The following is a 22,673-nucleotide window of genomic DNA, read 5'->3' on the forward strand; positions in this document are numbered from 1 at the left end:
CTCACTAAGTCCCTAAATTGCCCAGGCTAGCTACATTCAAATTTATGATCCTTCTGACTCAGCCTCAGAGAGTGTTGGGATTATAAACTTCATCACACCCAGATGAATGTGTACTTTTTTTTTTGGTACCAGAGATCGAACTCGGGACCTTGCGCTTTCAAAGCAGGTGCCCGAACCACTGAGCTAAATCCCTGGCCGAATGTGTACTTCTTTAACTTTGCCTAATAAATCTTTTCTATGCCTCTTAAAAAGTAAAAGATAGATTGATTGAGCACTTCCAAATTCCTCTCTCTCTTAAACCCCTACTGTACTTATGTGTTTTAAAAAGACTATAAGTGCGAGAGGAGAGGAGACTATAGCAAGAAAACTTGGAAGCTGAAAAGCAGCTAGGCAAATACAGTAGTCACAGCCTTGCCTGTGAGAAAGTTAAGTGCTAAGCTTACATTGGGGTAAGTTAAGGATCATCTTTATACTGCAGAATCTTGAGGAGGACCAAGGACAGGAAGAGGTAGGGGTAAAGGAAGAGGCCCACTTTTTAAAGGAGAGTAGGCTAAACTCTGTTGAGAAGCAGTTAGAGCCCAGAATATGATAACAAAAATTTAAAACGTGATAGGTTGAAAGATAAGAAATCTGAAAAGTGGAGCAAAAAGGCAGAGAAAATAGGAAAGAAAAGACACACACACACACACAAAATCCAGTTGAGGAGATCTAGTCTCTGTATAATGAGTTTTCTACAGAGAGATCAGAGAAATGGAGAACAATTTACAAAGTAATTCACAGAAAATTATGGGAACTAAAGGTTTCTGATTTAAAGAAATGCTTAGCACAGTACATGCAGGGGATACAATAAACCCATGCCAATATTCTGAAGTTCCACAGCACTAGAGACAAAAGATCAGCCCCTTTCCTATTTTTTGTCACCTCCCCAGGATTCTTTTGCTGTTCTCTGTAATATACATTTCAGTATCTGAATGTCTTCTGTCCTTATCTCTGGTTTTTTTTTTTTTGAGACAGGTTCTCACTATGTAGTTCAGGCTGGCCTTGGCTTTGAACTCACTGTGTACCCAGGTTGGCCTCAAACTTGGCAGTGATCTTCCTGCCTCAGCCTCCCAAGTGCTAGGATTACAGGCTTGTGCTGCCATTCCCAGCCCTCTTTCTTATCCATGCCTTCTTGCTTTACCTGGCTGTTCCTCAGGGACCCTACTTACCCTGCGGTTCTCCAGAGCGGTGGCTATGAATCTTCTGTCCCTTAGTTTGGGTCTGGTAGGCATCCTTGTCATGCCTTACTACAATTTGCAGCCATTTCTCCTCAAAAGCATTTAATCTGTATTTAGATTTCATCACATACGTAGTGGAAAAAATGCTTTCCCATAGCCAAGTTATTCCAGGCTCAGTGAAATGTTCTCCAGTAACTGAATTGAGTATCTGTTTTTAAGTTCAGATGAACACTATAGGCCTGGGAGTATAGAGTGGTAGAGTGCTTGCCTAGCATGTGCAGGGCTCTCAGGTTTCAGTTCCCAGCACCATAAAAAAAAATTAAAACAAAAATAAATAACATTACAAATGTTGTTCCTCAGTTATACTGGCTCCACTTTAAGTGCTCAGTAGGTCCACATGGTTCCCTCTTGGACAAGGCCAATCTAGAGGCTTGACAAGGTTCAAGTTTGATTTTGCTGGGATGTTTGTGCCTGCAGAAGTAGCACATAATGTCTGATTGTCATTTGTGATGATGGCGTGCCTGTCTTTACTGTTACCTAAAACTGTCAGACCCCCTTCGTTACTTAAGCGCCATCCCACCACACACACATACACACACACGCACGTGCACACACACACACACACACACACGGCCTCCCTGAGCTTTGTGTGCAGGCCAAAGTAGCTTCATTAGAACACACCCTGCAAGCCTCCTGGCCTCTTTCTGTCTCCGTGTCCCATATCCCACTCTGTCTCCCCACCTCCCTTCTAGCAGTTCTCCAGCTCCCGCCAGACCACCAGGAGCCTTCCATCCATGGAGGCTTCTGCCTTTTCAGGATGCTTCACTATCTTCCACAGTCCCTCTCTGCTCTTCCTGAACAAAGCTATCACTTGCCTCAACTTCCTTGGCCTCCTCTTCACTTTGTCAGCTCCAATGCTGGACCTCAAACCCACTGGGATGTTGTAGTGGGCCCACAAGAGTATGTTTTCCTGCACCATCCTCTTAGGACAGCTATTCTGTTTCTCCTCTCAGAGCCTCCAGGCCTTGCCCACCTTCACTGTTAGCTAATGGACTTGATTCTTACTTTGTTGAGAAAATGGAAGTGATCAAAGGGGAGCTCCCACAGACTGCAGCTCTCACTTCTTCCCTGCCAGCACCATTGCCTTGTGCTGCTCTAGAGAGAGCTCTCTGGGCTCCCCTTCAGAGTGCCTGAGTAATGCTCTAGAGCCATGGTGGCAAACCTGTGGCACGAGTGCTTCAACGAGCATACAGAGCCCTCTCTGCAGTGACATCACAAGTCGTATGAGTTGTTTTTTTCTAAACTAAAACCTCAGTATTCAGGTTTAATTGCAGTGTTGGCACTTTGTGATAAATAAGTAGGTCTGGGTTTGCAGTTTGGGTACTTGCCTCTAAATAAAAGGTTTACCATCACTGCTGTAGAGGGAGCTCTTCACTCTTCCTACAGCATCTGGTTTTGTTGTTTTCCTAGAGGATCATTCACTTATGTTCAACCTCTGTGCTATCCTTTCCACTCCCAGGCCTGGAGATCAAGCCCAGAGAGTCAGACATCCTAGGCAAGTGTTCTGCCACTGAGCACCCCCGCCCCAATCTGGACATGTCATTTCTTCTGTCTTAAAAATATCCTATTGATCCTGTGTTGCTCCATCATCTATTCCCCACCAGCCCCATTTTTTTTGTTGTTGTTTTTTTGTTTTTATTTTTTTTGGTACCAGGGATCGAACTCAGGTCCTTGCGCTTGCAAGGCAAGCGACGGAACCACTAAGCTAAATCCCCGGCCACACTAGCCCCATTTTTAACTCCTCTTAGCAAAGAAAATAAAGTTGATGATATTTGCTCTCTCCAGTTCTGCTAGTATTTGTTTCAGTATTTTCATGGAAGTATATAGGAAGTAGCCAGATAATACATAAACACCCTGATGACCTGGCAGTGTCTGACTGCTGTGGCATTTAGCTGGCACCTTTTCTTAGAAGTAACTAACAGTCTTTTTAAGTTCTGACCCCATAAATAGAATCATATACAGTATTATGTATTTTTCATGTAATCTGAAGTTTTTCACTTGGTTTTGTGTAGTACGTCCACATTTTGAGACAGGGTCTCACTGTGTAGCTCAGGCTGGCCTCCCGAGTGCTGGGATTACAGGTGTGTGTCACCACACCAAACTTCAGTGCATGTGATTGTAATTTTTCTCTTGATGTATAAAATATCATTGTGTAACAGTACCATAGTTGATCCACGGATATCGGGGTTTTCACGTTTTTGTGTATAATGCTGTCGTGAACATTTTTGTACAAGAGTTCTGATTCATGTTTATTTTGTTTTTGCTTATGTTTTTGTTTTGGTACCAGGGATCAAATTCAGGACCTTTCGCCTTCAAGGAAGAGTTCTGATTCATACACAAATGTATTTGTGTTACCTCCTGAGGAGAGTTGGTTAGGCTGTGAATGTGCTGTTGTTTGTCTCTAGTAGATAGCGCAGGTGGCCTTTCCAAGTGGTTACATTCATTGACACTATCCAACATCACTGCTTCATCCTCACCAATCTTGCTATTTGAGTGTGTTTATTTCAGAGTTTATAGTCCTGTATCTTTGGGCTTTCACACTGAGCTGCATTCCCAGCCCCTTTTTATTTTAATTTTGAAACAGGGTCTCAAAAGCCCACACTGAGCTTGAACTTGCAATCCTCCTGCTTCAGTCTTCCAGAGTACTGGGATTACACACCTGCACCACTGCTCACAGCTTTGTAAACTTATTGTTGTCCTTTTGGTACTATTTTATTGCTGATGGAAGGAGGGTTGGTCTTATGAAAAGTTAAACATAATAAACTTTGAATGTATGAATACATATCCATCCCTCAGCTTCAGTTATCAGCTTAGCAGCTCATGGCCAGTTTTGTTTGTGCATGTGCCTAATCGCCACCTTCTCCGAAGTAAGTTGTGAACGTCATTTTATTTGTATATATCTCACCAGGCATCTATTGAGAGATACATACTTATTTAAAAAAAAACCCTTAATAAGCCATTTGTAGTAGTATATGCTGGTAATCCCAGGTACTCAGGAAGCTGAGGCTGGAGGATCACAAGTTTGAGCCCATCCTGGGCAACTTAGCAAGACCTTATCTCAGATAAAAAATAGAAAGGGATGGGGATGTAGCTCAGAGGTAGAAAGCCCCCTGGGTTTGATCCTCAGTACCACTGACAACAAGAAGAAAAACATCAATATCCAGTCAATATATAAATTTACAGTGGTCACAATTGTCACAAGTTTTGTTCTGTATTATTTAATCAAATCTAGTTTTTTCTTGGTGAATTTGCTTGAAGTTTTTAGGTGATCTTTTTTTGTTTTCTGATGAAGCTGGGTGTATAGAACTTGGTAGGCAGATGCTCTGCCACACCCAGAGCCCTGAATCAGTTCATACTTTCATGATGTGCCTACAACGTGATTAGTTTGTATGACCCTTAAGACTATTTTAATATATAGGCTTTTTCTATCTTTTTTCTTGCAATTTATTTATTATATAAACTTGATTTCCTTAACCCTACCTCTGGATTTTCTCAGCAGCCTTCACCACTGTATAAATTTTCTAGTGCTGCTGTAACAAATTACTGTAAATTTTTTGGCTTAAAACAACAGAAATTTATTACATTACAGTTCCTTTTGGGTTTTTTGAGACCCAATCTTGCTATGTGATTCAGGCTGGCCTTGAACCCTGTGCAGTCCTCCTGCCCCAGCCTCTGGAGTGCTGAGATTATAGATGTGTGCCACCACGCCTGGCCAAATTACAGTTCTGGTAGCTAGAAGCCTGAAATCAAGGTGTTGCAGGGTTGGCTTCTCCTAACAACTTAAGGAAAAACTGTCCATATCTTTTCTGTAGCTTCTAGTGGCTGTTAGCAGTCCCTCACATTCCTGGGCTAGCAACATTGCACTGCAACCTCTGCCCCTACATTCACATGACCTTCCTACCATTCACTTTATTTGAGAAATACCCTAATTCCAGAGTGATCGTCTCTCTCTTTTTTTTTTCCATCGTATCTTAAAATTCTTCATGTAATTATGCTTACAAAAGCACTGTTTTCAAGTAAGGTCACATTCACAGGAGCTAGGGATAGGTTTACAGGGTACTCACAGGGAATTCATTTCAGCTGACTCTACTCCAGTGTGGTTTCTCTTGTTCTCTTATCCTTTGCATTCTTTGTAAATTGTTACCTGAATCTAAACAATGGGTTAGATACACTTTACTTTTTGGTTTTGCTTCTGTGGGAAGACTACTTAGTTGGGTGATTTAGTCTTTTATCGGGGGACATAGCATCTCTGTGACCATTTCTGAAGTGTTAGCACCCTAATGTAGGCACTAGAAAGTGGCATATTCTGGTCTCGCCATTTTCTCAAACCATTTTCACCTGGCATTTGTTCTGCACACTGTATTCAAACTACACATATCAAGATCACTGGTGCTGTCCACATTGCTAAACCCAGTGGTAAATCTCAGTCAGTGCCTTATGTGACTTCTGCTGCATGACACAGTTGATCCTTAATTCTTTGATAATTTTTTTCCACTTGGCTTCTAAGAACTTGCTTATGGTTTATGGCAACACTTAGACATAATGACTGTCAGAAGTTGGTAGAAGTTAAAATTTTAATAACATTTGGTAGAAAAGAGGTGTGGCCTGCTAGAAGCACCAGCTAAAAGACTTACAGTGATTTCTTCCTGAAGGGAGATAGCAGAAAGCCAGTAGGAAAGGCAAAGGGACCTGACCTTGTTACATTTTGTTAAAAGCCTTTTTGGGCTGGGGATTTAGCTCAGTGGTTCTGCTGCCTGCCTCGAAAGTGCAAGGTCCTGAGTTTGATATCCGGTACCCCCTACCCCCAAAAAAGCCTTTTGGTATTATTTGGCTCATTCAATAATGTCCCTCTGTTATTTGATATAATAAAAATTTATTTACAAAGTACCTTGTCAATATATTGCTTTTATTTTGCCATAGGTTTGCCTGGCAAATGTGTTTCTCATACCCTTGGGCTGCTATTTTCTGGGTTTGTCTCTTTCAGAATGGCAGTTCGGAAAACCCTCATTCCTCCTCAGCCTCCTGAAGTGGCTAGTCCTCGAGTGGAGAGCTCTATTCGGAGTACATCCGGGTCACCTAGGCCTGCAGGGTGAGCACCTAAGTGTTTTTAACCAGTCTTATTTTCCATTACACATTTTGGAGGAAAGTCTAGTAAACGTGCCCAATTTCACATAATTTTTCTGGGTGCGTCTTTTTATATGGCTTTTCTGACTTTATGACCTGAAAACATTTCTCCACCTCTCTGATTTCCATTTGCATCATTTATAAAGTGAGTGTATTTACATTTTGTTTCTCTTTTCTTTTCTTTTTTTTGTAATGTTTTTGAGATAGAATCTCGTTGTGTAATTTAGGCTAGCCTCCCTCAGCCTCCTGAGTGCTGGGATTAAAAGTGAGTGTATTTAACAACACCTGCCTCATAGAATTCTTGTATATTTAAACAAGTTGATGGGCTTAGTATAGATCCTCCCTGAAACACACACTCAGTCATTACTGCTGTCAAAAATGGCATCATAGCAACAGGTAATGCATGGTTTTTCTTTATTCATAATTTAATTCCAAAAGTAATGTTTTTTTGGAAAAATAATCAGATGATATAAAAAAACAGTATGAAAAGGTGGATATAGGGGCCAGGGATTTATCTCAGTTGTTCTGCCACCTGCATCTCAAGTGGAAGGACCCAAGTTCGATCCTGGTACCAAAAAAAAAAAAAAAAGCTCTGGTGGGCTGGGGATTTAGCTCAGTGGTTCTGCTGCCTGCCTTGCAAGCACAAGGTCCCAAGTTCAATCCCCGGTACCAAAAAAAAAGGAAAAGGTGGTTATGTTATTGTATGCTTCTACACCCATTTATTACTGAATCTGAGGTGGGATCGGTTGAGCCCAGGACTTTGAGACCAGTCTAGCAACATAATAGGACTGTCACTGAGCTAAATCCCTGGCCCTATGTGAATTTATAAGGTAGGTTTACAATGACCACACACACAGTCAGGTCTGGAAGAGTGCAAAAGGGCTGTCTGAGCACTGGAGTTCCAAAAGATGCAGTCAGAATTCAAAAGCCTAGAGCTCAGTATAGTGTCTGAGCAAGTCCATATCAGGAAGACAAAGGGTTGGTGCTGGAACCCAGGAGACAGGCCTATTGGTTGGTGCCACCCACACCCAGGGTGGGTCTTCCTTCTTCAATAAATCCCTTAGACACATCCAGAGCTATGCTAAGCCAGTCATTTGGGATCAGTTGGGCCTTTCTTACTCAGATTGACACAATAGTTAACAATCATAAGAGGTGATATATATTCAGAATATATTCAAAATCATTGTGTTCTCTACCTACCTTGTTGGTCCCACCCCTCAGAATGATACTGATTGGTGACAATTTTAATGAGTATCTTTGCACATCTTTTTCTATATACACATTAGATAGATTGTCTTTTTATTTTGTTTTTGCAATGGGTCTCACAGTGTTCCCCAATCTGGTCTTGAGCTACTAGGCTCAAGCAGTTCTCCCACCTCAGACTCCTGAATAGCTGAGATCATAGGTGTGCACCTGTACGCCAGTAATTTAATATATTCTTTTAAAAGGAACCTTGCTAATTAGGTTAAATCCTATATTTTTACTTAATAATAGATCTGTTTCTTCATAAAACTTTGTTTAGGGAGAAACATTATGAATGCCATGTTTATGCCAGGGAAGATACACATCATTTTAGGATCTGGGGAAATACTGCAGTGACTAAGATGGTACAAAGTCTCCATTACTCTATAGAGTGGGTTTAACAAGGAATGTATGATGAAAAGAAATAGTGTAAAGAGAATAAAAGGTGAAGGGAGTAATCCCAGCATTCAGGAGGATCACTGAGTTCAGTGCCACACTGGGATACATAGTGAGTTCAGGACCGGCCTAAACTACATAGTGCGACCTTGTCTCAAAAAGGGGGCGGGGGCCTGGAGATGTAGCTCAGTGGTGCTGCCTCCTGCCTCGCAAGTGCAAGGTCTCAAATTTGATCCCCAATGCAAAAAAAAAAAAAAATGAGGGGAGAAAGTGATGGTGTACAGAAAAGCTTCTGTGGGCAGAGATTTAAAGAGCATAAAGGAATATGCTACATGCTCCTAGAAGTCAGGACGTATCTGTCAGGCAGAGGAAAGTGCAGGGACCATTTCACAGTGAAGTGCAAACCCCAAGAACTAACCACAGATCTAGGCATAACACTTCAGATGGCTTTGTAGTCTCTGTTTTTTTCATCTTCTCCAATTTTCACCCTTTAGTGATAATTTTAATTGACCTTTTTGTGCCTCTTTCTCTGTTCTTTTTTCCTTCTCTACCTTTCAGACCATCTTTACCTTGTGTTCCACTTCTATAGCTTGCTTTCTCCTCTTGCACCTTACCTGTCTTTTCAAACTTTTTACTTGCTCATTTTCCCCCAGTGCCTCTTTGTGGGACAAGGAGCAGTTATCTGATCATGAGTTATCTGATCACTATCAGATGTAGGGGTACTGTCTTAATTTTGTCTCCTTACGGAGACAAAATACCCAACACTGAAAGTTAAAGGGAAAGGGTTTATTTAGCTCAGAGTTTGTAGAGGTTTCAGTCCATAATCAGCTGGCTCCAAGGTAGAGTGGCACATGGCAGAGGGGCAGCAGTTCATGGCAAACCGGATGTAGCAAAGCAACACGGTACCTTAATAGCATCTTCCTGCCCCTTATTTTATCCAGATGATTTAGAGCGGGTAGCACTCAACACTCTTAATCCTAGTGGTCTTTTGAGTCTAGCATTGCACCATGAATCAATTCTAGCATTACACACTCCAGATCCAGCCACCTCCAAAAAAGCCCCACCTTATTCCCATGAGGCTTTAGGAGGACATCTAGACACAAGCCATATCAGGTATGTACACATTTGTTGCTTTACATGTTAGTGCAGGAAATAAAAATAACGATGCAAGCTGAACTGCATAGTGACCTTATCAGTGGGAAAGATTACAATGATTGTGACCTTTAAAAACTTTTGTAAAAATACTAAAACTCTCTTACTCTTTGTTGTAATATGTAAGAAAATGAAAAAATAATGAAACCAGTATTTACTTACTACAGTGTAATTTAAAATGTTAGAAACTCAAGAGTGGTTAGGATGCTGCTTGCCTTCTTATGGTATAACCTGATCCAGAGCAAGAATTCCAAGCTTCAGTTGTTACACTCATTTCCAAACTTGGATCCATTTCTAGCCTTTTATCCATTGCATTTTCAGTGTTGTGAAGTATCTCCAAGAGTTCTTTCCTGAGAGGAGTTTTGTTAACATCACCTCCAGGGACTTCATCTTTTGCCTCAGAACTGCTTGTCTTTACAGCTGCTTGGACTTGGTGCAGATTTCACAGAAGCAACTTTAGCAATTAAGACCAATTATTTCATAGTAACTTGATGAAGTCAGCCTTTACTCAGAGTAGAAAGGTATCTCTACTTTCCTTGCAACATGTCAACTAACTTACCTTGAATGATTATGATTTTTTAAAAATTATTCTCTCCAGGGCTGGGGATTTAGCTCATTGGTTCCGCCGCCTGCCTCGCAAGTGCAAGGTCCTGAGTTCGATCCCCGGTACAAAAAAGAAAATTCTCTCCGAAGTATTCCTATTTTTGCCCTAACTTAATTTCTGTTCCTAGTGCAATTTTAATCTGAAAGGTGTTACTAAAACTACTTTACATTTTTTTTTATGATCATAGAACTTTCAGTATGCCCATGCCATTGTATGTATAAGCCTAGGGTTATCTCTCTTCTTGCTGTACTATTTTTAAATCTTTATTCACATCCAGCTTCACTTCCAGTATTATCATTTTTGGGCTTTTAGGGTGCATTTTTCATCCTTTTTTTGCTAGTTCTTTATTTCATTGTTTCATTTTCTGTAAATTTTACATAGATTTATCACTGAGAAACGAGAACAGCACAGCTACACACTTTTCTACCCTCCTGAACTATTATTCAGGTGTGTAGTAACCAATCACCATGAGACATTTGAAGAAGTTATAGGATTGGTCCCTGAGCATGGTTCCTGGCTGTTAGTTGGAACTATATAGCTAGCCACAAAGTTTGTGCTTCATGCAGTTATGGTTAGTATATGAGGTGTGGTCGCAAAATCCAGTGAATGTTTACTTTTTTTTTTTTTTTGGTACTGGGATTGAACTCAGGACCTTGCGCTTTCGAGGCAGGAGGTGGAACTACTGAGTTAAATCCCAGCCTACATTGTTTAAAAGAACACATAATTACCATAAAAGACACGTTGCCATTAATTCCCCTCAAAGTGCTCCCCTTCATTTGAACACACATATGCCATCCTTCTTGCCACTTTCTGAAGCAGTTTTGGAAGTTCTTTTTTATGAATGTCTTCATAACATTTCCTTTTTATGGTTATTTTGACTTTGAGGATGAGCCAGAAGTGCCACAGTGCCAGTGAGAAAGGTAAATGAGGACACACCATGTTTTTTCCAGCCTACCTTTCAATTGGATGGCTCTCAGCAGCAACATTCACCATATTTTCAGTTATACCTTTTAAAGACTTTCACAAAAGAGGACTTCCAGAACCGCTTCAGAAAGTGGCATGTATGATGGAATAAGTGTTCAAAGGGCGGCGCGGGTGGGGTGGGGGGGTGGGTAGGGTGGATTTCGAGGTAGAGTGATAGCAATGTATCTTTCTGTAATAAATTTTTTTATTTAAACATTCACCATATTTTTTTTTCGCATGTCATATGGTGGCTACGGATCAGTGTTGTTGAGGGACTGGTGTACTACAACTGTTATGGCTTGTGTTTAGCTGTCCCCCCAAAGCCTCATGCTTTTTCTAGGTGTCTGACTAGAGTATGTGATTGATTCATGATGGGGTAAGCCCAAGGGCACTGGGATTAAGGGTGGAGTGCTACCCGCCCTAAGTAGTCTGAATAACATGAAAGAGACAGAAAGACACTGTTAATTAAGGTCCTTTTGCTTTCCCTACCATGTGGGCATCATGAACTGTTTCTCCCCTGTGATGCCCTCTGCCATGTGTCACCTTGCCTTGGAGCCAGCTGATTATGGACTGAAACCTCTACAAACTGTAAGCTAAATAAACCCTTTCCCATTTAACTTTAGGAATCGGGTATTTTGTCATAGCAATGAGAGAAAATAACACAACAGCTAAGTATATATATATTACAAAATCCATGCATACTGGCATTATGCAGAGTGTCAACTGCCTGCACATTAGGAATCCACAGGAACAGCATGGAAGATCAGACTAGAACAAGGGAGAGTCGTAGAAGATGTTTCATAGATAATTGAAAGCTAAGTTATATCGAAGCTTGTGGGCCATCCCAAAGCCTTGGATTTTATTCTGAGTAAGAGAGCAATTAGATGGTTAAGGAACAGGAGTGACATGACTTAACATACTTTTTAGAGGATCGCTATAGCTATTGTAGTTTGAAGTTGCAAGAGGTCAGGGTTGGCAACAGGGAGAGGCCAAATGATAGAACCATAGCTTAGTGGCTTGGAGAAAGTGGAGATAATAAAATTTTTTTTTTTTTTTTTTTGGTGTTTTGAGACAAGATTTCACCATGTAGTTCAGACTAGCCTTGAACTTGCTATGTAATGCAGGCTGACCTCAAACTCATGGCAATCCTCCTGCCTCAGCCTCAGCCTCCTGAGTGCTGGGATTATAAGTAGGCAACACCACGCCCAGCCTGGAGATAATAAAATTCTTAAGTATTTGGGTTTTGGATACTGGGTTTGGGTGTTTGTTTGTTGCTGTCCTGGGGATGAACACAACTTCTCATTCAGCTACATCCCCAGTGCTTTTATATTTTAGACAGGGTCTTGCTAAATTGCCCAGGTGGGACTTAAATTTACAATCCTTCTGCCTCAGCTTCCCAGATCCTGGGATTACAGGTGTGTGCTACCATTCCCAGTGTAGATTCTGGATATGTTTTTAAGTACAGCTGACCATGTTCTGATGAAGTGGAGAGAAAGGGAGGAGTCAAGGATATCTCCGAGATTTTGCCCAAGCAACTAGAGAATGGTATTGTCTATTCTAAAAGGAAGAAACTGCTGTGAGTAGTAGGGAAAAATCAGGAGCTTGGTGTTAAACCTTTTACCTTGTAATATCCAAGTGGCTAGACACATAGATGAAGATGTCAAATATAAGGTTGAGTATGAAACTCTGAGGTTGTAAAATTGAAGGCAGCAGTCCATGCTGGTGATACAGATATGGGAATTGTAAACACATACATGTTCTTCAGAGCTACAAGAGCGGAAGACAGTATAAATAGAGAATAGAAGTGGTGCAAGGTCCACACCTTAGGACATACCATCTCCAGAGGTCAAGAAAATGAAACAGGACAAAAGGAGACTGTATTTCGGTACTAAGAGTTGTTACTAGGTGTGTTGATGCCATAATTAGTCTTTGTCAAATGAATGCTTCAGTTATTTCCTTTTATCACTGTAATAATACTGTCATAAATCTCTTTGTTCCTGTATCAATGAGCTCTTATGCAGACATTTCTCTGAGATGTATTTCTGGAAATAGGATTGCTGGGTCAAAGCAAATGTGCAATTTAAATTATGGTTTCTGGCCACAGAATGCATTACATCGTCATGAAATATGCCTCCCACTTTTCCCCACATTCTTACCAACATTTGATGCTATTTTTTGGTTTAGTATTTTTTGGTGGTGCTTGGGACTGAACGCATGGCCTTGTACATACAAGTGTTCTACCACAGAACATTAACTCTAGCTCTAGATAATACACTTTTACTTATTTTTATTTTTTTGGTACTGGGGATCAAACTCGGGACCTTCTGCGTATGAGGGTAGGCAGCATAACCACTGAGCTAAATCCCCAGCCCCTGATAATACTTTTTTTTTTTTTTTTTTTTGGTACCGGGGATCGAACTTGGGTCCTTGTGCTTATCCAGCAGGCAGTGAAACCACTGAGCTAAATCCTCGGCCCTGATAATACATTTTTAAATGAAATGCATTTTAAACACAGTAATGTAGAGTTGTTTTTAAAGTACTAGATCATAATCTAGTTCCTAAAGGTGAAGAGCATGCCGTGAAATATACATGTCTATTCCTGTAAGTAACAGCAGGTAAAGAGGGGTTGTTTGTAGACTCTTGGGTTTAGTATGGTTCTTAGAAGTTGTGGAGATCGGGCCCCACACCAGCACTCAGAATAGCTTTGCATGCAGTAGTCAATTTACATTGTGAAAAAAGAATTAGGTGGAGGAGGAAGATCCCCTCAGGTACCCAGGTAAAAGGAGTCTCAGATAAATGGCTATTTTTAGGAATAGCCCAGCTTACTCATTGATGAGTAGTAATAGAAAATTTTATATGAAGATAACTCAAGTGTAGGGTGAGCCAGGGATTTAGCTCAGTGGTTCCAGCACCTGCCTCACAAGCACAAGGTCCTGAGTTCGATCCCCGGTACCAAAAAAAAAAATTAAAGCATGGAGAAAGTGCAACAAAGTATCATGAATTCCTTAAAGCACTCACAGAGGACAGGTAATATTTTTTTAAAGAACATTCCACCATAAATTTAAACAACTTAATCAAATAACCGCACGGTCTATGAAGGAAACACAAGGATGAAATGCAAAGACTACCGGAGTAAATAGCAAAACAAAGAGATAACGAGTTAACTAGATGGTACCACAGAATGAAGGCAACATTAAAACTAGCAAGAGGCAGGGATTTAGCTCAGTGTTTCTGCCACCTGCCTCGCAAGCACAAAGTTCAGAGTTCAATCCCCTGTACCAAAAAAAACCCACAAAAAAACAACTGTAGCAAGCAGTATAGGGCATAAGGATAGAAATGAGGGGGAGCAAAATAAAACCCATAAAGAACATTATATAGAAGTGAGATCAAACATGTCCTGTTAGTCATGGAAATGGCCTTATTACAGTTTGAACTGTGCCTTCTTCCTTTATTGAAGTCTTAATTCCCAATAATTCAGAATATGACCTTAGTTGGAAATAAGGTCATTGCAGATATATTAGTTAAATGAGGTGATACTGGAGCAAAATGGGCCTCTAATCGAATTTACCAGTATTACTATAAAAATGGATAGTTAGGACACAGATTTGAATGAAGGCAGAGTTTAGGATGATGACACAGAACGCTGAAGACTGCCAGCAAACCCCTGAAGCCCAAGACAGGTCTGGATGGGACTGAGGAAATAGCTCAGTATGAAGGCCTTAGGTTCAATACCAATACCACCCCCACCCCCCAAAAAGAAAAAGATTTTAAAGTACTTTGTGCTGCATTTTGGCAGTTTAATTATGATGTGACCAGGTGTGGGTTTCTTTCAGTTTATCCTACATGGAGTTTGATAAACATTTGGATTAATGTTATTCCTCAGACTTAGGAGTTAGGGATTTGGCTTGGAGGCCCTGGATTTGATCCCAGGCATCACAAAAAAGAAGGGAGGAGGGTTGTTTAGGAGATGATTATTTTTCAAAAACTTAACACACTCTTCAACGTATATAATGTAAATTTACAATTCCCAGAGAATCTTAATTTTTCCTCACAATTTCCATTTTTGTTTCCTATACTGGATAGTCTCAGTTGACCTGTCTTCAAGCTTACTTTCTTGTACCTGCGGATAGGCAGTTGAGCCATTCAGGTACTTCTTTCCTTTCAGCATTTAGGCTTCACTTTTCAACTCCAGAATTTCTATTTGATCCTTTTTATAATTTCTCTCTCCTACTGATATTCTCAATTTGCTAAGACACCATTTTCATACTTTCCTTTAGTTCTTTAGACTTAGTTCTTTCTACTGTAGTTCTTGGAACATTTTAAATAGGTGATTTAAATTCTTTGTGTAACATGTTTGCTTCCTCATGACTGTTACTGCTTTTTCCCATGTATGGACCATACTTTGTTTCTTTACATAATTTTTTGTTGAAAACTGAACATTTTAAACAGTATATAATGTGACAGTTCTGAAAATCAAATTCCTACCTCTTCCCAGAATTTATTCTATTGCTATCTATTGTAGTTGTAGTAGTTTCTTTAATGCCTTTTCTAAAAGCCCATTCTCTACATTCTGCCTTTGCCAGGCATGGTGTTGCATGCCTGTAGTCCTAGCTACTGGAGAGGCTGAGGCAGGAAGATTACTTAAGCGCACGAGTTTGAGAACAGTCTAGGCAAAATAGCATCCATCTTTCCTGCCCACATGCACCGCTCTGGACATATTGTTATGGCCCTTCCTCAATGGCCAGAAGTATGTCAGTATTTTCAAGTCCCTGTGGATATTTCATTCCTCAGCTTTTCCTTTAAGCTTTTTGGACAGACTACTCTTTGACTTTTCTTTAGATTTATTTATTTAATAAATTTTATTTCATTTTTATCCCATTCCCTCCCTCAGGCCCCCTTCCTATGTACAAAAGCTTTGTTTCCATTTTTTCCTATTTTCACTTTTTTTCTTGTTCCTTCTTTCCTTTCTCCCTCCCTTCTCCCTTGTTCCCCTTCCCATTTGAACACTTTCTTCCCATTTCCCAACATCCATTGTACATCTCAGTCCTTATTTCCACATTCAGTTTCTCACACCAGAGAAACAATGCAGTATTTTTGAACATGTGTCCAGTTTATTTCACGTAAGAGTATGGTCTGAAGGTCCATCCATTTAGCTATAAATGTCTGAAGCTCATCCTTCTTTATAGCATGGTAGTACTCCATTGTATAAAAAAACTCCACATCTTTATCCACTTGTCCATTGATGGACATTTGGGGTGTTTCCAAGATTTAGCTGTAACTGTGCTGCTATAAACATGGAATGTTTATATCATAAACTATGATATGTGATATGCTTTTAATTTTAGGGGGAAGATACCAAGAGGAGGTATAGCTGGGTCAGATGGAACCTCTAATTTTAGTTTTTTGAGAAATCTCCACACTGATTTCCACAGTGGTTGCACCAGTCTACACTCCCACCAGCAGTGGAGGATTCTTTTTTCCCCATAGCCCCTCCAGCATTTGTTATTGGTTGATTTCTTGATAGCAGTCATTCTTTCTGGAGTGAGATGGAATCTCAGCATTGTTTTTATTTGCATCTCTCAAATGATCAGTGATGTTGAACATTTTTTCATATATTTATTTGTCATTTCTAATTTTTTTTATCCGAGAAGTGTCTTTATTTCAGATGCCTGTTTTTACCCTGGATCTTTAAATTGGAGGGATTAAAAAATTTTGAGGGATATGAGTTCTTTTAGTTCTTTATATATTCTAGAGAATAGTTCTTTATCTGACTTTCTTTTTTTTTTTTGTTTTGTTTTTTAGTACCAGGGATCGAACTTGGGACCTTGAGCTTGCGAGGCAGGTGGTGGAGCCACTGAGCTGAGTCCCCAGCCCAATACAGTCCTTTATCTAAATAGCTGGTGAAAATATTTTCCCACTCTGTGGGTTGTCTCTTCACTTTGTTGATGGTTTCTCTTGTTGTGCAAAAGCTTTTTAATAAGATGTGATCCCAGTTGTTGATTCTTTGTAGTATTTCCCGTGTAGTCTGGTTTTTGTTCATGAAGTCTTTACCTACGCCTATGTCCTCAAGTGTTCTACCTATTCTCTCTTCCAGCAGTTTTAGCGTTTCTGTTTTAATATTTAGATCTTTGATCCATTGCGATTTCAGGTTAGTGCGTGGTGAAAGATGTGGGTCTAGTTTCAATCTTTGGCATGTGGAAAGCCAGTTTTTCCAGCATCATTTATTAAAGAGGCTATCTTTCTTCCAGTGAAGGTGTTTGGCTCCTTTGTCAAAGATAAGGTGGCTGAGTGCGTTTAGAGGTTTTTTTCTTTTGTTTTGTTTTGTTGGGGTTTTTTTTGCAGTACCAGGGATTGAACTCAGGACCTTGCGCTTGCGAGGCAGGTACACAACCACTAAGTTAAATCCTCGGCCTTGCTTAGAGTCTTTTCTTGCATCTTCTAGTCTGTTCCATTGATCCTCAAGTCTGTTCTTTTGCCAGTACCATGCTGTTGTTTTTTGGGGTTTTTTTTTTACCACACTGTTTTTATCACAGTAGCTTTGTAGTATAATTTCAGGTCAGGAATTCTGATACCCTCTGCCTTGCCTTTGTTGCCCAGAATTGCCTTTGCTATTCTGAGTCTCTTCTGGTTCCAAATGAATTTTAGGATTGTTTTTTCTAATTCTGTGAGATATTCTGTTGAGATTTTGATTGGGATTGCATTGAAGCTGTACAATTTTGGAGGTATGGCCATTTTCACTACATTGGTTCTTCCTATCCAAGAACAAGGGATATCTTTCCACTTTGTGATATCTTCAATCTTCTTTTTCAGAGTTTTCAATATAGAGGTCTTCTTTTTCCTTCATTAGATTGATTTCTAGCTATTTCATATTTTTGGATGCTATTGTGAAAGGGATTGTTTCTCTAATTTCTCTCTCCATGAGTCTGTTATTTGTGTACAGGAAAACTATTGAATTTTGGGTGTTGACTTTGTATCCAGCTACACCACTGAATTTGGTTATCAAATCTAGAAGTCTTTTGGTGGAGTTCTTGGGGTCTTTTATGTGTATCATGTCATCTGCAAATAATGATAATTTAACTTCTTCCTTTCCTATCCTGATTCTTTTTATTTCTTTTGCTTGTCTAATTGCTCTGGCTAATGTTTCCAGAACTATGTTGAACAAAAGTGGTGACAGTGGACATCCTTGTCTTGTTCCTGATTTTAGAGTGAAAGCGTTCAGTTTTTGTCCATTTAATGTGATGTTGGCTATTGGTTTGTTGTAGATGGCTTTTATCAGATTAAGATGAAGACCATCTATACCAATTTTCTGTAGGGTTTTATCATGAATAGGTGTTAGACCTTATCAGATGCTTTTTGTGTATCTGTTGAGAGGATCATATAGTTTCTGTCCTTGGCTCTGTTAATACAGTCTATTACATTTATTGATTTGTGTATGTTGAACCATCCCTACATCCCTGGGATGAATCCTACTTGGTCCTGGTGTATAACCTTCTTGGTGATTTGCTGCACTCTGTTTGCCAGTATCTTATTAAGGATTTTTGCATTTATGTTCATTAGGGAGATTGGCTTGTAATTCTCCTTTTTGGTTGGCTCTTTCTCTGGTTTTGGAATCAGGGTAATGCTTGCTTTGAGGAATGAATTTGGGAGTATTGCTTCCCTTTCAGTTTCATTAAAGAGTTTGAGGAGTAGCAGCATTAGGTCTCTAAATTTCTTGTAGAATTCAGCAGTGAATCCATCAGGGCCAGGGCTTTTCTTTGTTGGTAGTTTTTAAATTACATATTCAATTTCTTTGGCTGATACTGATTTATTGAGAATTTCTATATCTTGATTCAGTTTTGGTAATTCATCAGTATCTAGTACTCTTGTCTATTTCTTCTGTATTTTCCATCTTAGCAAAATACAGTTTCTCAAAGTAGGTATTGATCTTATGGATCTCTGCAGGATCTATTGTGATTTCTCCCTTTTTGTTCCTAATTGCATGGATTTGAGTCCTTTCTTTCTTTTGATAAGGTTTTGATAAGGATTTGTCAATTTTATTTAATCTTTCCAAGAGCCAACTCCTCATTGATTCTTTGTATTGTTTTCTTAGTCTCCATTGCCTTAATTTCTGCTCCAGCTTTTATAATTTTCTCCCTCGTGTGAGCTTTGGGCTTGACTTGCTCTTTTTCTAGAAGCTTGAGGTTCAACATTAGGTTGTTTGTTTGAGTTCGCTCTGTTTTCCTGATATGAGAATTCTCCACTATAAATTTCCCTCATAGGACTGCTTTCATTGCATCCCATAAGTCCCGGTATGTTGTATTGTCATTATCATGTAATTGTAGAAATTGTCTGATTTCTTCTGTAATTCTGTGACCAATTGGTTGTTTAGGAGGATGTTATTTAATTTCCATGTGTTTATGAAATCCGTGTGGTTTCTTTTGCTGTTGATTTCCAATTTTATTGCACTATAGTCCGATGATATGCATGGGATAAAATCATTTCCTTTGTATTTACTTGAGCATGTCCTGTGAGCTAGTATATGGTCTGTTTTGGAGCAAGTCCCATGTGCAGCTGAGAAAAATGTATATTCTGATGTTGTGGGGTGGAGCACTCTGTTCAAAAGTTTGGTTCAATTCTTAATATTTCATTGTTGATTTTTTGTCTAGTTGATCTGTCTGTATGTGACAGTGGAGTACTGAGGTCCCCCATGACAACAGTATTACTGCTTACATGATTTTTCATGTCCGTTAATATTTGTTTTGTATAGTTGAGTATGCTGCTATTTGGTGCATGTCTATTTAGGATCGTTATCTCTTCCTCTTTGATTGTTCCCTTTACTAGGATATAGTGACATTCTTTGTCTCTCTCTCTCTGTTTTTTTGCTTTTGTTTTTGTTTTTTTGGTTTTTGTGGTACTAGGAATTGAACCCAGGACCTTGTGCCTGCCAGGCAAGCGCGGCACCACTGAGCTACATCCCTGGCCCGTTGTCTCTTAATCACTCTTGGCTTGACATCCACTTTGTCTACAAGTGAAATAGCTACTACCCCTGCTTTTTTCCATTTCCTTTCACGTGGAATAGTTTTCCATCCTTTAACTTTCAGTCTGAATTTGTTTTTTTTTTTTAATTCTTAAGTTCTTTTATTGGTACATTTTAGGTATACAATACATTTACATTTGTTATTGGGTGCTTGTACCTGTACATGATGTATCTTGGTTCTTATATTTTCCCCGTTACCTGTGTGCCCTTCACTCCCTCCACACTTCCCTATTTACAAAGACTTCATTTGCATTTTTTTTCTTTTCTCATAATTTTTTCTTTTCCTTCTTTCCTTTCCCCTTCCCGCCTCCCGTCACCCCGTCTGAATTTGTTTTCAATTAAATGTGTTTCTTATGTGCAGTATATTATTGGATCGTGCTTCTTTATCCATTCTGCCAGTCAGTTTCTTTTGATTGATGAATTGAGACCATTAATGTTGATGATTATAACTGATATGTATTATCTCTGTCATGTTATTGTCCTGCTTTTGGCTTACTACTTTCCTTTTCTGTTTAATTCCTTGCCTTATCTAGTGAATTCCTTCTGTTGGGGTTCATGGAGTTGTAATCCTTACTGTTTCTTTTTAGAATATCCTTCAGAACACTTTGGAGTGTTGGGTTGGTGGTCATGAATTTCTTCAGGTGTTCTTTGTCATGGAAATATCTTATTTCTCCATCAATTTTGAAGGATAGTTTTGCAGGGTACATCAATCTGAGTTACAGGTTGTTTTCCTTTAGGGCTTGAAATACTTCAAGTTCTCCTTGACTTGAGAGTTTGTGTTGAGAAGTCTACTGTGATTCTGATGGGCTTTCCTTTATAGGTGATTTGTTTCTTTTCTCTTACAGCTTTTAATATTCTGACCTTGTGTTAATTTCTGGAATCTTGACTATTATATGCCTTGGGGAAGATTTTTTTGATCATGGCTAATTGGAGTCCTATATGCCTCACTTATCTGTATGTCAAATTATTTTTCCCTGTTTGGGAAATTTTCTGCCATTACTTCTGAGAACAGTTTTTTTATGTCATTTGCACGATCTCCTGCTTTTTTCATTGACTTCAGTCTTATGTTCTTCTTCTTTGCATCATCTAGCAGCTGCTGGATTGATTTCTCATGGTCCCTTGCAATTTTTAAGAAATGTTTCTTTTCCTGATCACTAACTGCATCCTGTCTTCTATACCTGATATTTTGTCCTCATACTGGCTCATTCTGCTACATATACTTTCAGTGGAATTTTTAATCTCCTGGATATCTGTTTGAATCTGTTTCATGGATTCCATTTCTTTCCTATGCTAGACATTCATGGCTTCCATCACATTCCTGAGCTCCTCTATTTTCTTATCTGTGTATTTCATTCTGATCACTATCTCTGTAGTTATCTGGGAAATTATTTCTGCGTTGATTTTTTTTCTAGAGCCTCTCTCATCTGCTTTGTTACTTCTGCTGTTACAACTTCAGAGAGTCCAGGTGGGTGGCTTTTCGTTTGTTCCACTTCATTTCTCCCCTGGGGTTTGCCTTTGGTGAGCTGAAAGTCTGTGGGGGTTGGATCTTGTTTAAATGTCTTCTCATTTTCTATTTTTTTAAAGTTTGATTCCTGAGTTGATGCTTGTAAATTGCTTATGGCGAGTAGCTTTATTGCCAGTATTCAGAATCCTTAGGAAATTACTTAACTTCTCAGAACCATCTTCCAGGTGTAGCTAGCTTTTGGGTTTTGAGTATGTTGCAGCATCCTACCTCTTCAATTTATTGTGGATGAGAAGTTTTTGCCTACTTGGCTCAGCTGCCAGTACTTTGGCACTGGCCTGTAGGATTTTTGGTTTGGTTTGGTTTGGTTTGGTTTGGTACCAGGGATCGAACTTGGGATCTTGCAGGGGAAAGTAACTCGAGGCAGGCAGTGGTACCACTGAGCTAAATCCCCGGCCCTGTTTTTTGTGTTTTTTTTAAGACCCTTGGACAATCTCAGTCTTGGTATACCAGGAGGAACAACTGATTAGCACAATTTTGTAACCTTAGCTAAAGTAGTACAATCAGCAAGAACAATAGCATCAAATACAGGCTAGGAAATAACAGATTGTAGCCCTTAATATGGCTTTTTTACCCTTCAGAGAAATTATTTAAAAGGGATAAGGAATTCGCCTCCTGCTGCGCAAGGACCTGAGTTCGATCCCTGGTACCCAAAAAAAGGTGGGTAAGGGAGTAAAAGACAAATAAAAGAAGAGGAAGAGGTCAGATGCAAGGCTGGAGGATAAACTTTAGGAAACTGGTGAAGAAGACAGGTAGGAAAGAGAAAAGGAAAAAATAAAAAGAACAGAACAACAATAAGAAATAAACTGTGTTCAAATAATCAAGAAAAAAACTAAACAAAACAAGAACTAGAAAGGAGGAAAAACAAAAAAGATTTTTAAAAACTCAAAAGTGCCCAATTCAAGGTGTGTCTCTGCTGTCACTGTTAGGCAGTGTGGGCAAACAGAGTCCAGAGCCAAATTGGATAATCCCAGCCAGCCTGCCCCTTTAGTTCCTCTGAAGTTCAGGCTGGTTTCACGGGCTATGGGGATGGAACCGGATTCTTTGAGCCTACAACAGTATGTGTCTCCTACTGGCTTGAACTCTGGTCCCTGACCTCCTGCTGACTTGAACTCAGTATCCGTACCAAGACACCGGAAGCCACTAGATGGAGCCTGCCTGCAGCTGTTCTGAGTTCCGAGCTTAGTGGGCCCCTCTCCAAGATGGCTACCAACCAATCACTGTCTCCTGGGGGAGGTCTGAACATGGGTCATCCACTGCTCCTTCTCCACGGAGGCCTCTGGGGTCATCAGTAGTCACTGTGCAGTCTGCGGTTTTGGCCCATCCTTCCCTCGAGGAGAGTCCGGGCTCTTGGAGAGAGCTGTTTGGTACCTCCCT

General features: G+C 39.8%; 1 protein-coding gene across 7 annotated transcripts in view; it reads left to right on the top strand.

The window, feature by feature from the left end:
- The window catches only part of LOC101726564 (histone deacetylase complex subunit SAP130), an 81,791-nt gene that overhangs the window by 38,880 nt on the left and 20,238 nt on the right, over positions 1–22,673 (top strand). For 5 of the 7 annotated variants that reach the window (XM_087198887.1, XM_087198906.1, XM_087198898.1 and 2 more), the window contains exon 15: positions 6,262–6,366. The exons of the other annotated variants lie outside the window; for them this stretch is intronic. In XM_087198887.1, coding sequence (XP_087055013.1) covers positions 6,262–6,366 — 105 coding nt within the window. The remainder of the gene's footprint in view (positions 1–6,261; positions 6,367–22,673) is intronic. 7 annotated transcript variants of the gene reach the window in all.

The sequence above is a fragment of the Heterocephalus glaber genome, unplaced genomic scaffold, assembly GCF_053883595.1.
Source record: "Heterocephalus glaber isolate CG9 unplaced genomic scaffold, H.glaber_assembly_v1.0 deba00000347, whole genome shotgun sequence".
NCBI classification, from domain to species: domain Eukaryota; kingdom Metazoa; phylum Chordata; class Mammalia; order Rodentia; family Bathyergidae; genus Heterocephalus; species Heterocephalus glaber.